This window comes from Ammodytes marinus (genome assembly GCF_949987685.1).
Source record: "Ammodytes marinus genome assembly, chromosome: 23".
Classification (NCBI taxonomy): domain Eukaryota; kingdom Metazoa; phylum Chordata; class Actinopteri; order Uranoscopiformes; family Ammodytidae; genus Ammodytes; species Ammodytes marinus.
The window spans coordinates 19,032,302-19,047,244 of NC_137227.1; the positions used below are offsets into that span (position 1 = coordinate 19,032,302).

At 38.1% G+C, this 14,943-nt stretch overlaps 1 protein-coding gene across 1 annotated transcript; it reads left to right on the forward strand.

Moving 5' to 3' along the window:
• The first annotated feature begins 740 nt into the window (after positions 1 to 740).
• On the forward strand, positions 741 to 10,327 carry LOC307269161 (uncharacterized protein). Its single transcript, XM_080052006.1, has 14 exons — positions 741 to 859; positions 1,154 to 1,344; positions 2,094 to 2,234; positions 3,007 to 3,160; positions 3,483 to 3,660; positions 4,019 to 4,160; positions 5,737 to 5,880; positions 6,018 to 6,067; positions 6,196 to 6,337; positions 7,012 to 7,177; positions 7,383 to 7,435; positions 8,107 to 8,256; positions 8,614 to 8,690; positions 10,102 to 10,327. The coding sequence occupies exons 1-10, from the start codon at positions 767 to 769 to the stop codon at positions 7,124 to 7,126; spliced, it is 1,350 nt and encodes a 449-aa protein (XP_079908132.1). The 5' UTR covers positions 741 to 766; the 3' UTR covers positions 7,127 to 7,177; positions 7,383 to 7,435; positions 8,107 to 8,256; positions 8,614 to 8,690; positions 10,102 to 10,327.
• Positions 10,328 to 14,943: the final 4,616 nt, after the last annotated feature.

Consider the following 14,943-nt stretch of genomic DNA (forward strand, 5'->3'; position numbering starts at 1 on the left):
TCCACACGTCAACTCGCAGATAGTATTTCCTCGCGGAGCGGATCGCGCCGTAGTTCAGTTCAATATGAAAGGCAAAAAGAAACTGTGGGACTGTGCAGCGCTCTGTCATCATGCGTATGACGAATGTATTAAATATGCAAATTCGATCGGACCTGACTGGAAAATATTACCCGACACAGTGGCGGGTGAAGTGACACAATTTACACGCCAGCACGCAAATCTACCCACATTTGGCGTGTGGCGGGTGTTAATTTCCATCCCTGATTGTAGTCTATGGATCTACCGGTACCTGGTACTTGGTAACGGTAACTCGCTAAAGCCTAACGTTTAGTTATTTGGATGAGAAAGGTTGTAGGCGTCCCTACTTTCCCGAACAGATGCACTGGAACACAGACAAATCGGAATTCGGAACTACCAAGTCGGAAATTTCCAAGTTCCGAGTATAAAGGAACGCAGCATTCAACTGAAACTGGCGCACAACTTCGACGTAATCGTTCTCAGCCGCTCCCTCTGTTCGCTGATTGGACATCTAAAAATCTGGACAAGCAGGAACAAATGAATGCACCGCAGCCTCAGACTGACTACTGAAGTGAAATGAAAATTGAGCGGAAGTAGGTAGGCGGGCGGTGCCAGGCTATCTGTCCTTTGCTCATACCTGCTAAACCTGCTAAAAGAGAGCACAGGGGTGTGGTATTTATTTAACTATCTGTCGTTGTGTAGAGAGACTGTCATTATCACTATGTTGCTCTCTCTGCTGCTGTTGTTGATGCTGCCCGTTTGCAGCTCCCAGGCAAATAATTACTATGGGACAGTGATGACCTATTACCCCAAATCGATTGACACTTCTGGATCTATCACGGTATGTTTATTTATTTATTTTTTATTCTTCCGGACAATTACACATAATACATAATTTTCTCATTGCATATTCATACTACTTTGTGTTATCGTCCGAAGGGAAGCAGGAGAAGCCAAAGGCTTATCGGGTCCCGCCCCCACTGCCATAAGATTCAGATATCCAGATACACAGCTACTAAATGTAGCCTATGTATTAGTGTTTATTCAGTCAACCCTGATTTGCTTACAAAGTGAGTTCAAAGGCCATGCTACTGTTTTCTTTGTATTATATTGTATTATGGTTTGATCACTGCAGGTGGTCTTTCGCTATAAGCTGAACTTCCAGTCATGCACTGATGTCGACACTTGGGAATGCAACAGTGGGGACTGTGGGAATCAGACTTCTTTAGTGCTGAACAAGGTCTCCAACGAGAGCTCTGGAGAATGGTGTCAGAGAGAAGGAATCATGACTCGGCAGGTTCCCAGGAACGCTCCATTTCAGCTGGGGTGAGTGTAACTTAAAAAAAAAAAAATTAAATTGGCAGATTTTGTTTGTTCAAGTATCTTGTCTGTAATTCACTCATTGGGTTTTTCAGGAAGACATCAAAGGAATCACTGGCAGTGTTGAAATCACAAAACGCATTTTTAGTTTACTTTCACCTTATTGTCTTGGTTTTGAATTGCACCTTGTCTGCTGGATAAAAACTGTTTAACTTGTAGGTGATGTGTATCCGCTTTGTCTCCAAAGAGGCCAACACTATATCATTGAGTATATAGTGTAATTTTTCAGTAGAGCTTGTTACTTTAAAGCTCAAAATATGCATAAATATTGTGAATGAAATTGCACAGGTTCGAAACCCCACCAACTCAGACCGAACGATTTACTGTAATCAGACTGGAGCCTCCTGTTATGAACATAATAACTCAAGGTTTGCTCAACTACACCATCATCATATTATTTTAGTGATATTTAAATGCATTACCTAATTGGAATGCATTCTGCCATCTTTCTTTTACTCGCTTCCGAAAACACATTCCACCAGCAAACAGGCGCGGGCGGCATAAAAAACACTTCCGCCTTTGTCCAAAGGGGGGCACTAGAATCAACAAAAAGAGAAAGTTGCTCGTAGTCACATTGACATTGCTGTTCTTGATGCTCCTGGCAATCCAATGATTTATTAACACACTTTTTTAGGGTTTACCATATTGGAAATGTACATGACTACAACTAACTTTCCCATGAACTTCCACCACAGGTTAGAAGGTGGTAACTGGATAAGTAACATCGTAAATGGGATACGTTTCTGGAAAGCTGTGACTCTGGTGGATCTGAGGTGCCGGTCAGACACTGGCAGATTCAACATGTCACCACTGACCAACGTCCTGCCGATTTTGAGGTAAGCCTCCTCACTGTTCCTTTTCTCTAATCAAGGATCCAATGAAAGAGGGTGTTTTGTGCTGCACAGATTGTAAAGCCATTTGAGATTGAATATATTTACCAGTTAGATGTCGATAGAGTAAGATGAGAACATTGATACCATTCCCATGTTTGTCTACCCTTTGAAGCCTGACACATCAAAACATAGACAAAAAAATAAAATAAGTGTTATCTGATGTTTTGTCAAAATACTTAAAAAATACACAATTTAATATGTGATTTCCTATTTGAAACATCATGCATTTCACAGATTTTTATTGATTAGCCGTCGAAAAAACAAACGGTTTCTGTCCTTTACATAAAATAAATATGTATAATATCTGATATCTGATATCTCAATTGGTCTCTCGAGGATAAATAAAAGTTAAATGAAAAAATGAAATGAAACACATTTTATATAAGATGTTACCATTGAACAAGGTACGCAATGTTAAGTGATATAAGATGCTCAATAAAGTAAATGTCTATGTTGAAACATTTCTAACAATATGTGTTATTTTTACCATAATGTTTCCTGCAGTGCACAGATGGACCACAAGGGGGCATATAATGTGTCAGATTGTATACAGCAGGTTTTTCAGGAAAGTTTTGATCATGTTGATGATGTAACAGTTTCATGTGAAGATGTAACCAGAAACACTGGAATACTGAAAAAGGTCTGGGTGTCATTATGTGTCGGACTATTTCCTTGACTATTTGCTGCTGAAGCTGTTTGTGTTTGTCATTGTCAGAGTTCCTTCAAACTGTCCGAGAGATTTTAACCTGTTGGTGCTGGACCTTGACTCTGACGATAATAGATGCCGATATGGAACCACAGCATTGTCAGAGTGTAACCCCTGCACTCCACCGTCTGTTCTTGACTTCTTTGGCCACTACCTCTTTCAAGTGAGTAACCAGCGTTGTGAAAACAAGGGTTTTTATCCATAAGCAGACTCAGGCCATGTCTACACGCACACAGGAACTTCACACAATAAAATATCTCAACATTTGGTACAGATATTCATTGTGCCTAAAGGATGAATCCTAATGAATTTGGTGATCCACTGACTTTTCATCAAAGAACTTGCCTAATAAAATATCTTAAAATCTGCTTGATGGATCTTACTACCTCATTCAATTTACATTTTTGTTTTAGGGACTATTAGCTAAGACGACCAGATCACGCTAATGTCATCATACATAACAATAATGTTTTATCATATTGCAGCGTTGTTCGTTGAGATTCAGCCCCACCAATAGCAGTAATGAAGGTCTGTACGCTGTACAGCTGATGATCGAGGATTTTCCCCGGCGGACGATCACCCTGACTCAAACCGACGGGTCTCAGACGACGATAAATAGCAATGACCCTATCAGCAAAATACCCGTCCAGTTTGTTTTAAGCGGTAAGATTGGCTGGATTTACAGCCACAGGGTTTAAATCTTTAAAAATGAAAATATCTTGGTTGAGTGGTTGCCATGTCATTATTCCGACGGCTTAATAGCTCATTTTTCTGAAAGACCTGTCCAGCAGTCCGTTATCCCGAAAAATAATACCCATAGCTGGATTTGTATCGTGTTTTAATTGTGCCTTACCAAAAATTATGTCATATTTCCTAATGGCCTTTCGGTCCAATGGGAAATATGACATACTATTGAGCAATAGGAATAATGGGCAATGGGCACACCCCCAAATGGACCCAGCTAGTTTAAATTACTTCAACACGAAAAGGTAAAAACTTGTATTTTTCTTCATTCCCCTAGTGGATCCTGCGGTACCATCGTGCACAGAGGGACTCTACCTGCCCAAGTTCCTGCCTCCAACCCCATACCACGGAGCTGTGCAGGGTAACCGCGTCAATCCGACCCTGGAAATCAGCATCCATGCACAGGCAAATATTTCCATGTAAGTCAGAAGAAATCACATGTCTTTAATCTTCTATGTGCATTTAGTGTAAACGTTTTTGCCGTTTGTTTACCTGACTTTCTACCACAGTGAAGCGGTTCAGAGTTTTTTTCTGGCAATTGTATGACTATGCTTTTGATTTATTTCTCAAATATTACCCCCCTTCCCTGGCTCTAATTAATTTTTTTAAACCTACAATGGCCCTAACATGCCATCGTACTTTCCATGACAAGAGTTAGGAAACACGCTACTAGTTAAATAAATATAAAACATTTATTCAAAGGTTCAGTAAGCGGAATGGTCAGTTTAGCTAACTTCCTGTCACTGACTGCAGATAGCAGTCCCCTGCCTCGTCCCCACGTCACCACATTAATGCACTGCGGTCTTCAAGCAGCGAGTTATCTAGCATCATCTCAGATAGGTAAGTGTGATAAAACATGATTAAAAACCATAAAAACAGACATTGGGAAGGATTTTTACCTGCTCCACCATTGTAGGCACATAAACATTCACCCATCGGTCGCTCTGCGCGTGCACCGGCAGTGAGACGGGTGCCGGTTTGTAGCGTTCTCCCTTCTGATTGGATATCAGTTTCGGGATCCCCGAAAAGTTTATTTGCCGATTACATGCAGAGCGGGTGACTGAGAGATCGACTTTATGAAACGCGCACACTATGTAAGTGATCACTGTATGACTAAAGAGCGATTTAACACTTATATTAAAATAAATAAATCGCCTTTTTCACCTTTTAAATACCTCTGCACCTGCAGCAGTTAAAATTAAGGTCCAAAATTTGCGATTCATGAATACATTGGGGCGGCAGTGGCGAAGTGGTAGGGAGTTCGCCTCTGGTGTGCAGGGTCGGAGGTTCGATCCCCCGTCTCCCCGCCACATGTCGAAGTGTTTGCATGTAGTAGTATATTGAAAATATTTCAGTTTTTCAGTTTTTTTCATCTGAAATACGATGGCATCATGACCAAAACCTGGCATTTAAAGGGTTAAGATATTTTAAAATTCATGAATATTTTATATTAATAGTTAGGTCAGATGTGGGGGAAAAGAACTGGCAAAAGAAAAGTAGAAAAAAAATAATGTATAATATTTTTTATAGCTACCTCAATGAAATGTCCATTTTACGGACCTTAGCGGTACGAGTGTGAGTATGTGACACTGCACAAAAAATAATAATTCCTGAAAATCAGTTTTGCTGCTCATCATTGACACATCACAGGCCTAATAATTCAACACAAAAAAAATGAGTTTGCATGTAGTATATTGAAAATATTTCAGTTTTTCAGTTTTTTTCATCTGAAATACGATGGCATCATGACCAAAACCTGGCATTTAAAGGGTTAAAATCTTTTAAAATTCATGAATATTTTATATTAATAGTTAGGTCAGATGTGGGGGAAAAGAATTGGCAAAAAAAAAGTAGAAAAAAAATAATGTATAGTATTTTTTATAGCTACCTCAATGAAATGTCCATTTTACGGACCTTAGCGGTACAAGTGTGCCTAATATTATAACAGGCCCTAAGGGTTAACTTGACAAGATGTTGTTTTTATGTTTGATAAAGGATTTCTGAGCTGCTGGTCAGTGGGCCGTACAACATCAAACAGACTACAACCGGACCAGGACAGTACAACCTGAGTTGGTCCCCGTCTGAGGACGAAGCTGGAGAAATCCACATCATCTGCTTTGCCGTCGAGGCAGTTTTCAAGTCAGTGTTTTGGTTGTTCACACTTTTGTCAATATAAGCTTTTCCTAATTACCGAACACAGATTGGTTTTTAACAGTTGAGGAAACAATTATTATTTCTTGTCAAATTGTAACCAAGCTCTTAATTTATTTCCTCAGTACAACGAAGTATCAGTCAGAGCTACGTTGTGTCTATGTGGCTGTTGCCGGTGAGTAGTCCGTCCATGTTTCAGATTCAGTTGCTGATTTCATAAATATGTCTGATATTGCCTTTTTTGACAATTAACAAAGTCAACTGAAATCACAGAAAATATTTTTTCTTTTGATTTTTACCCAGGGTATTATAGAGAACTATTCTGCACAGATGGACTCTATATGCCCAAGTTCCTGCCTCCAACCCCAGTTGCTGGAGTTCGACTGTATACTGCCGTCAATCAGACCCTAGAAATCAGCATCAATGTGCAGGCGAATATTTCTACGTAAGTCAAAAGAAAAGAAACAACATAAACGAAGTAGCTGACTACCGAGCTGGGTTTTTGTTTTTATTTTATCTCTGCAAATTTATTAAAGTTTGTCCAACAATACAATCCATGCACAATCACAGAAGGCTTACCTCAGCTTTACCTCATGTCTTGTTTGTTTAGACAGTATTGTTATCATTACTCAGAATTCCTGATGGGGGCGTCAGAAGTTATGCCCTACAGCTTTAGTATTTGCATATAAACATTTTGTCAGTGACTGTATTCCTTTGTGATGTTCTGTTGTTCCGTTCTGTATACACATCTATTGCACGATGTCTGTCCTAGGAGATCCCTCACTCACTCTCCCTGAGATTTCTCAGTTTTTTTCGCCGTTAAAGGGTATTTTACTGGGAGTCTTTACTTTTTTTGAGCTTTGGGTCTAAGGGCAGAGGGTGATATACTGTACAGACTGTGAAGCCCCCTGAGGCAAATGTCTATAATGTGATATTGGGCTAAAAAATAAAACTGATTTGATTCGATTTAGAGTAAAAATCTTAATTTGCGATTCATTTCATGAATAAAAACGTTTCAACCCCCCCCCCACCCCCCTTTCACAATGTGTTCAAAGCTGTCAAGGTTTATTAGAAATGGTAATTTAATTTGACCAGATGTTGTTTATCTGTTTGTTAAAGGATCTCTCGGCTGGAGATAAACGCAAACAGGCTGGAGGTAGATAATCCGTCCAACGCAAACATAACCCAGACCAACCGGACCAGGACAGTTCATCCTGAGGTTGACGCCGTCTGAGGACGATAGATCAAACCTCTACATCTGCTTTCGCGCCCATGCAGTTTTCAAGTCAGTCTTTTGTCTTCAACTCACTGACCTGTGGATTCTTACATGAAAATAGTGTGAAAATATCAAAGAATGAAAGCAGTTTTGGTTGCAAGAGAAATTGTAATCGTTCACAGTTGTGTCACAATAAGCTTTTCCTACTTACTGAAAACAGAATGGTTGATAACTAAATAAATGATTTGGTTTTGTCATATTGTTGTTTCCTCAGCACAACACATTATAACTCGGAGGAACGATGTGTCTCTGTGGAGGTTGCCAGCGGTGAGTAGTCTGTCCATGTTTCAGAATAATTTGCTGATTTAAAAAAACAAGATGAAGCCGACAGAGCCTTTTATTTGACTTCTTCTGTTGGCAGAACTTGTTTCTTTCATTTAGTTCCACTTAATAAAATTATTTATCCCATTTTAACTTAATTTGAAGTTTCATCAGTATTCCAAATCAGGATTACAGGCCATTTCAATTAAATGTAAACTTCAAGCAAGATAAAGTTTTCCTTAACGGATAACGTAACATCGTAAGTGGATTTAAGTATCAAGTTTCAACAATAAATAGTAATGAATTAAACAACTTTTGAGTTGAAACAATTCTTATCTTGTTGTTGAGTTACCTCACATTTTCAAGCCTGCAATTGAACCTTTTTTTTATGTTGAACCACATTGGTTATTTGTATTTATCAGTGCACTTAAATTTTCACTTTAATAATAAAAAACAATCTGAAAAGGTGGGCTACACCCTCACTGTGGCAATAAAGGCGTTTCTAGATCAAATACAACATAAAAGTAAAACAACATTTTGCTTCAATTTATTAAGTTAATTATTTAGTAGCCATGTGATGAGCATCGCGTTGGGTTCCTGTTCACCCTGTCGGTCTTTATATCTTGAGTGACGCTATATGTGATCCCTTAATCGAAGTATGAATTTCATGTCTACAGACCCAAGAACAACTACGACCAGTCAACCAATAACTTCTCCAGTAGCAATAACTACCGTTCAAACTACACCGTTAACTACAACAGCCTCTACTCCAACCCCGGAAACTCCCCCGCCGACTACAACACCTGAAATAGAAGACTCCAACTTACGTGAGTACAACAAATGTGATAATGGTTCTGTTAGTCTCATGCGTTGATGTATGTCTGCACTGCACTTTACAATTTGCGTTTCTTTGTGACCTTTAATTGAAAGCCTCCAATAAGCTTTTACAAAAATCTTATTGAAAATAAATGTTCATAAATATTATAAAACTTAGTTTAAAAAGCTGCTTTTGAAGGGACTGATTTGGGTTTACAACTTACGTGAGTACAGCAAATGTGATAATGATTTTGTTAGTCTCATACTTTGACATGTCATGCAGCTAACTCCCATATTTACACACAGTAGCTAGAAGGGTTTTGTGGATTTGGGGTAACAGAGGTTTTAATGTAAACGTGTTTTTCTAGTTGTCATCGGTCTGAGAGTGAGGATTTCCTCTTCGACTCCGCTGTCTGATGAAGATCTCAGGAATGCTGTGTTGCAGGTCAGTCCACATCAGCTAACCACGAGGAGACTCATCGAATAAGCATTAGTTCTAGTTATTAATCTGAAGTGCAAATCTTTTTTTTATATTATCAATATTATTCTCCAATTTACACTTTATATTTCCAAATGAACAGTTCATTGCAAAGAGAAGTTACAATCCATATATTCAATTGAACAAACAACAAATCTACTGACAAGGGAAAGAAGAGAAATGACATGAATAAAACCAAAAACTAGAATGAATACATAAAAAGAAAAGGGGAAGTAAGTAAATAAGACAACTTATGCACATTGATAACATTCTGCTATCCATTTTCCCAAAAAAGTGTAAACATTCATATAACTCACGTCTACCACATACCATCATAATTGGGTTGTTTACCACTTTCCTAATAATGTATCCAACATACAGTATGACAATTAGGGGTGTCACAATACTAGAAATGTAATAGTCAGGTATAGATCAATGAATAAGAGAACAGCAGTGGCTGCACACACAATGTAGGCTAGGCCTACTCACACACACCCACACCCACACACACACACACCATACTCAGAGTGCAAGCAGAAGTTTACATTTACTTACATGGTGACAGGGAACATTAGTCCTTACATATTTAAATAATTCTAACGTTTTATTGTGATGAAGGATGACAGACTGCATGGTGAGCACGACAGCCTATCGTTACATTATGTAAGTTTAAACACTGTAGCATTTAACTACAGAAACATACCTAGTTGGCTACATAGCAATGCCAGCTGTATTAAACAAAAAAGATTAAAACGTGTATTTCACGACAAGAATAACACTGGATACGTAGTTGGTAATGCAACGTTAACATGAACTGAAACTCACTCACCTTAAATTATTTGATGTATCTGGATGTCGGTTTCTGAGGTGCTTCAAAACGGCAAAATTCCACCGAGTGTGTGTTCGATTCGTCTCTGCTTTGCTGCGTTCGTATGTCTGCAGTCCGGAGCCCTCGGCAGCAGCGGCAGTGCATGTCTTTCAAATGCGCGTGTCGCCATCTTCAATGTATCGTTGTTGTTGTTATCATGTGCCGGTGTATGGGCGGCGCGCGCACCTGTAGGCGTTCTTTTTCGTTTGGCTACAATGATGTAAAAAATGAGTAGCATCACGTTTTCAGAATTTTGGCATCGCCGTTGGAAGATTCGGGTTTTGTGACATCCTTAATAAGAATTGTTCTAATTTTTTACTCATTTTGCAACGGTTGGGATTTTGGGGATAATGTGAGAGCCTGTGTTGGATTGTGCTTGTCTTTGCATTAGTTTCTTTATTGTTATATTTATCACTTTTATATTTTACTTTTTCAATGTTTGCTTCCTTTGTTGTTTTCCAGAATTTTTTTTGAAATAAAAAATAAAAAAATCTATTTTTTCTCTTCCAGATAAGATCTGAACTGGTCAGACTAGGAATCCTACCGTCATCCTCCACTCTGAACTTCGTGAGCAGAGTGAAACCGGAAGATTGATCACCATGGCGACCCATGCTGTTCCAATGACATCATATATCGACTTCTGCTTTAAACACAATGGTTATGAGAACTATACTTTTCTCTTTCTAGAAATATACATGTTAAGGCACATTTGAATGACAGCATTTAAGGGCCACTGTGTGTGTGTGTGTGGGTGTGTTTGTGTGGGTTGGGGGGGGGGGGGGGGGTGGCAGGCGACTTATTTTGAGAAAAAAATAAATTCCTTATTAAGTTACATTAAAAGTCAAAGAAAATTGGATATTCTCAAAGTAGCCCTCATTTTTCGCCATCATACGTTTACAAATGAATCATTTATAAGCATTTTATATAGTATTATGAGTTTGGAAACCATTTAAAATAATGATCTGTGCGATACTTTTAATTCTTTATCAAACTTTATTATCTTTATATATTAATAAACTCTGCTCATTTTGTTTTCCTTGGGAGCTGATTATACAAATAAAAAAATAAATATACTAGTCCAACTAATCTTCTTTTTTTTTTGTTATAGATAATTTTTTAAGTTTTATTAGACAGTTCGGAGAGACAGAGGTGAAATGGGGCAGAGAGGGGAATGACATGCAGAGAACAACCCGGGCTGGATTCTAACCCGGGTCTGCTGTGAAGAGGACTGAGACTCTATGGGGGGGCCTCTAACGAATACACCAGGAGCGCCCACTCATCTAACCAATCTTAACCTTACAAAAAGTGGCGTGCCTTCAGAGCAATCATCAAGAAATTAAACCACTTAAAAAATATATAAAATAAATAAATAACTTCAAGATGACGTCAGGGCTATTGTTATTACATCACCACCCAATTTGAGCAGTGACAGTAACCTTTAAAGGGACACTGTGTAATGTGACATCATCAAGAAAGTTCAAGAAAGTTCTAGAATGCAACACTCCCTGGGTAACCCCAACCCTTTTGAATAATAACAGAAGCTACAGTGGCCTTCAAGGACAAGAGCAATTCTAAATTTTAAACAATGCACCTGATGACCTTCCAAAAACATGGATTCCTCCATACGACTTGCCTGCTCAATGTACAAAATGTAACATTAATATTTGTAATTCTCCGCTCAGGAGGATAATTCAGATTATTGGCAGAGGTGATTTTACACCAATGAGGACATATTTATGAATGAGGATATTGATTTTAGCTAATAAATTACTTAAAATGTTACACAGTGTCCCTTTAATGAGTGTAATACAATTATGTAATTAATAAAACGAAAACCTCCTTGTACATAGCCTATAACAATACAATAATGAGTGATAACCACACAGATCCCAGTTTAATCAAGCAACAACATGTACCTATAATAATCGGCATAAATAACAAATCGCCAGGATGAAATCTATCAGTCAGACCTTCTGTCTATCAATTTTCCTACAGTTTTCATAGCTCTGGACAGCGAAGCAGCTAAGAAAAATAAACATAACTTGCTTGTGTTTAGGACTTAAACCGGACATTTATGCTAGCACTTCCTACCATGGACCTATAAAGAAAGCGTCCTACCCATAGACAGTTACACAAAAAAAGGAAAATAAAAGGTCCTACCATCCAGAATGAATAGCAGAACGGGCATTGGCACAACACCAGTCTAGAAAACCCAGCGTGGCTCTCAAACACCACATAGATCGCTTTCAAGTCAACTAGCGGACATTCCCAGAAATACACTTTGCAATGGGCCAACTATTGTCCTACCTTTCATTCATTGCAGGATTGGATGTGCCGCGCACAAATCATCCTTTATCAGGCCGGGTCAGAGCGGCTAGCTAGCTGCCATGTTGTTCGAGCTCTCTTTTAGACAATGTCCAGTGTCTCTCAAAAAGTCCTTCTTGTCCAGTAAATCGCCCATTAAATCCACTCCTGCTCCTTGGTAATCCATTGTGTGTTTCGGGGTTTTAATTTTATCTAAAAAAAAAAAAACGTAGCTAAAATAGAATAGAATACATCTGACATAGCATTCTAGCTATTATCTATGGTGCTAGCTAGTTGCCGTTCAAGTACTCTCCCTCCCGCTCGCACTAAACGACAAAGCAAGCTAGAAGGATACCCCCCAACTCAGAAAACTCGCAATCTGATTGGTTAAGGAACATGTCAATCATCAACGTCGTCACTATTTGCGTCATCAGCGAAGGGATTCTCTCATATTTAATTTTTTTTTTACCCGGAGACAGCGCAGGGAAAAATTCTGATTGGATAAAAGCTCTAATATATATGAATGCGCCCTGGAGGCAGCGTTACAGAAGGAAAATCAATAACATTACGTTAATACCCAATGGGAACACACTTTTTAAAATAGAAAAAAATTGAATATGCTATTCATTATAACATATATTTTACATAAAAATTATATTTTTTCTTGACTAGGCTATCTCTAGGCAAAATTACTTTTTAAACTGTGTGCTTTCCAGGTCAACCTTATATTTTAGGTTATCAGAGAAATTGAACATTTTAAGTAGTAAAAAAAAAAAGTAAAAGTAACACACACAAATCAAACAAAGAAAGGAGCCGGTGAAGTTTTAAAAGACATTAGGTTTTAATTCCAGTGGAACGAGAGCACGAGCAGCGAGTCATCAGGAATAATACACAGGTCGTCACGGTTTCAAGAGAGTTACAATAAATTAAACAGCAGTCGGTTGTAAACTTCGTCATCATGAAGCAACACATGACATTAAAATCTTTGTGGGTTTTTCGTTTTGCAGGGCGTGAAACTAAACTTTTTTGGGGGGGCCGACCAGCCAAAAAATATACAGGGGATTTGTTTTATACCAAAGTGCAATGACTGACAAATGAAATGATCCTTTATTGACTTTCATGGATAAATAAACTTTCCCTTCATTCATTGTCGGAAAAGTGACCAGCATCATTTCTCTAAGCTTTAATTGTTTGATATTTAAAACATTATTTGAAATAGTAGATGGATTACTTTTTTGGTTGGTGTTGAACTATACTGATAAAACTAGGTTTGCAAAAAGATTATTGGCCAAACAATGAAACAAATGTATAATGTATATTATAATGTATAATAACTGCCGCTCAATTTGCCCAATAAGTCAATAAAGTTCCAGGTTTTGAGACTGAATTTTGAACTATTTGGCTGGTGGCTTCAGTGTTAATTTCAAGCCCTCTTTGTTTGTACACACATTCCATCCCGCTGTCAAGGTTAAACGGCAAAAGCAAAAAGGGGTGCGCTTGTTTTTCTTTCAACTTAAACCAACTGCACCGGAAACAAGCGCACCCCCCGGTTGATCAACACTAATACAAAATCAAACACACATAAAAATTAAAATAAACATTGCATTTTTCTACAGAGTCAAACCCTGATAGGTAAAACACACACACACGCACGCACGCACACACACACACACACGCACACACACACACACACACACACGCACACACACACACACACACACTACCACACATAACAATGTTTAGGTGTTAAAAAACAAATGCTCTGAGTTTCAGTAACTTTCCCTTTATGAGAATTGCACATTTATAATACATAAACCTTATAATCTTCAGCTAAAGAAAAAAACAAATGGGGCGAAAATTAAGGAGACTTAGTTTTTAAACTTGTACATTTTGCTGTTAGAAAACGTTTTAAAATCGACCTGTTTTTAGTACATTTCGGTCACTAGATTTTCTTGAAACATGTGTAAAAAGGCAGATCACGCTTTGTGATTTAAGTCACATCATTTAAGAAAAAGGACATTATCTCCCACATAACACATTTTTAGTTTTGTGAATTATTTGACCAAAAAATATCCACCGACGCACTTCATTACAACGTTCCCTCATGTAAATACATCTGGTGTTACGTCCAGGTTAAAAAGAATTATAATTCGAAACAACTATATACACATACACACACAGAGGGGGTGAAGTTGCTTTTATGCCAGGTTTTTTTTTTGCTACTTTTCGAATTATATTAAAGTAGCAACGAGGAACTTTTAAATATTTCTGAAACAGTCTAATTTTTCCTCTGATGATCATAAATGTCATGTAACAGTAAATGAGACCATCAGTGCAAAGAATGCTATTTGTATATTGTTTTTCTTAATGCCTTTGTCATGGGTATACACACTCACCCAGGAACAACAGCTGGCGTAGTAAAAACACTACCGCTTTTGTTCAAAGGGGGGCGCTAGAATTAACATTAACTGAAAGGTCCTCGGAGCACCTTTAAGTTATGAACAATAAAATAAGACCTTATTAAGTCCAAATTCAACCCCACATCAGTACGTAAAGGCAGCTTCATCGCATCGCACATAAAAAATACAAAGTTATTGGTAATGTCAACTCCACCGAATATTTAGAAACAATAAATAAATTAAGAAATGTCCCTTCACTGAGATATAGCAGAATACTGAGAGGTGTGTGTGTGTGTGTGTGTGTGTGTGTGTGTGTGTGTGTGTGTGTGTGTGTGTGTGTGTGTGTGTGTGTGTGTGTGTGTGTGTGTGCATGTGTATGTGTGTGTGTTGGTGTGTAGTGGTAGTAGTAGTGTAAATCGGTAAGTGTAACTTCAAGATAATCACAGGGATGAGGGAAAAAAAACATAAAAATGGAATCTCTTCGAGGACAATCTCCATTTTCTGTTTGCTTCGGCCAACACGTCTAAATCGTACTAATTGTTCTATTATTAAATACTATATAGTTTTGCAGTATTAATTCATAGGATGTACTGAAAGAGAGGTACCGGATAAAATAGCAGTTGTCAGGTGTAGTTTGTATCTTGGGTTC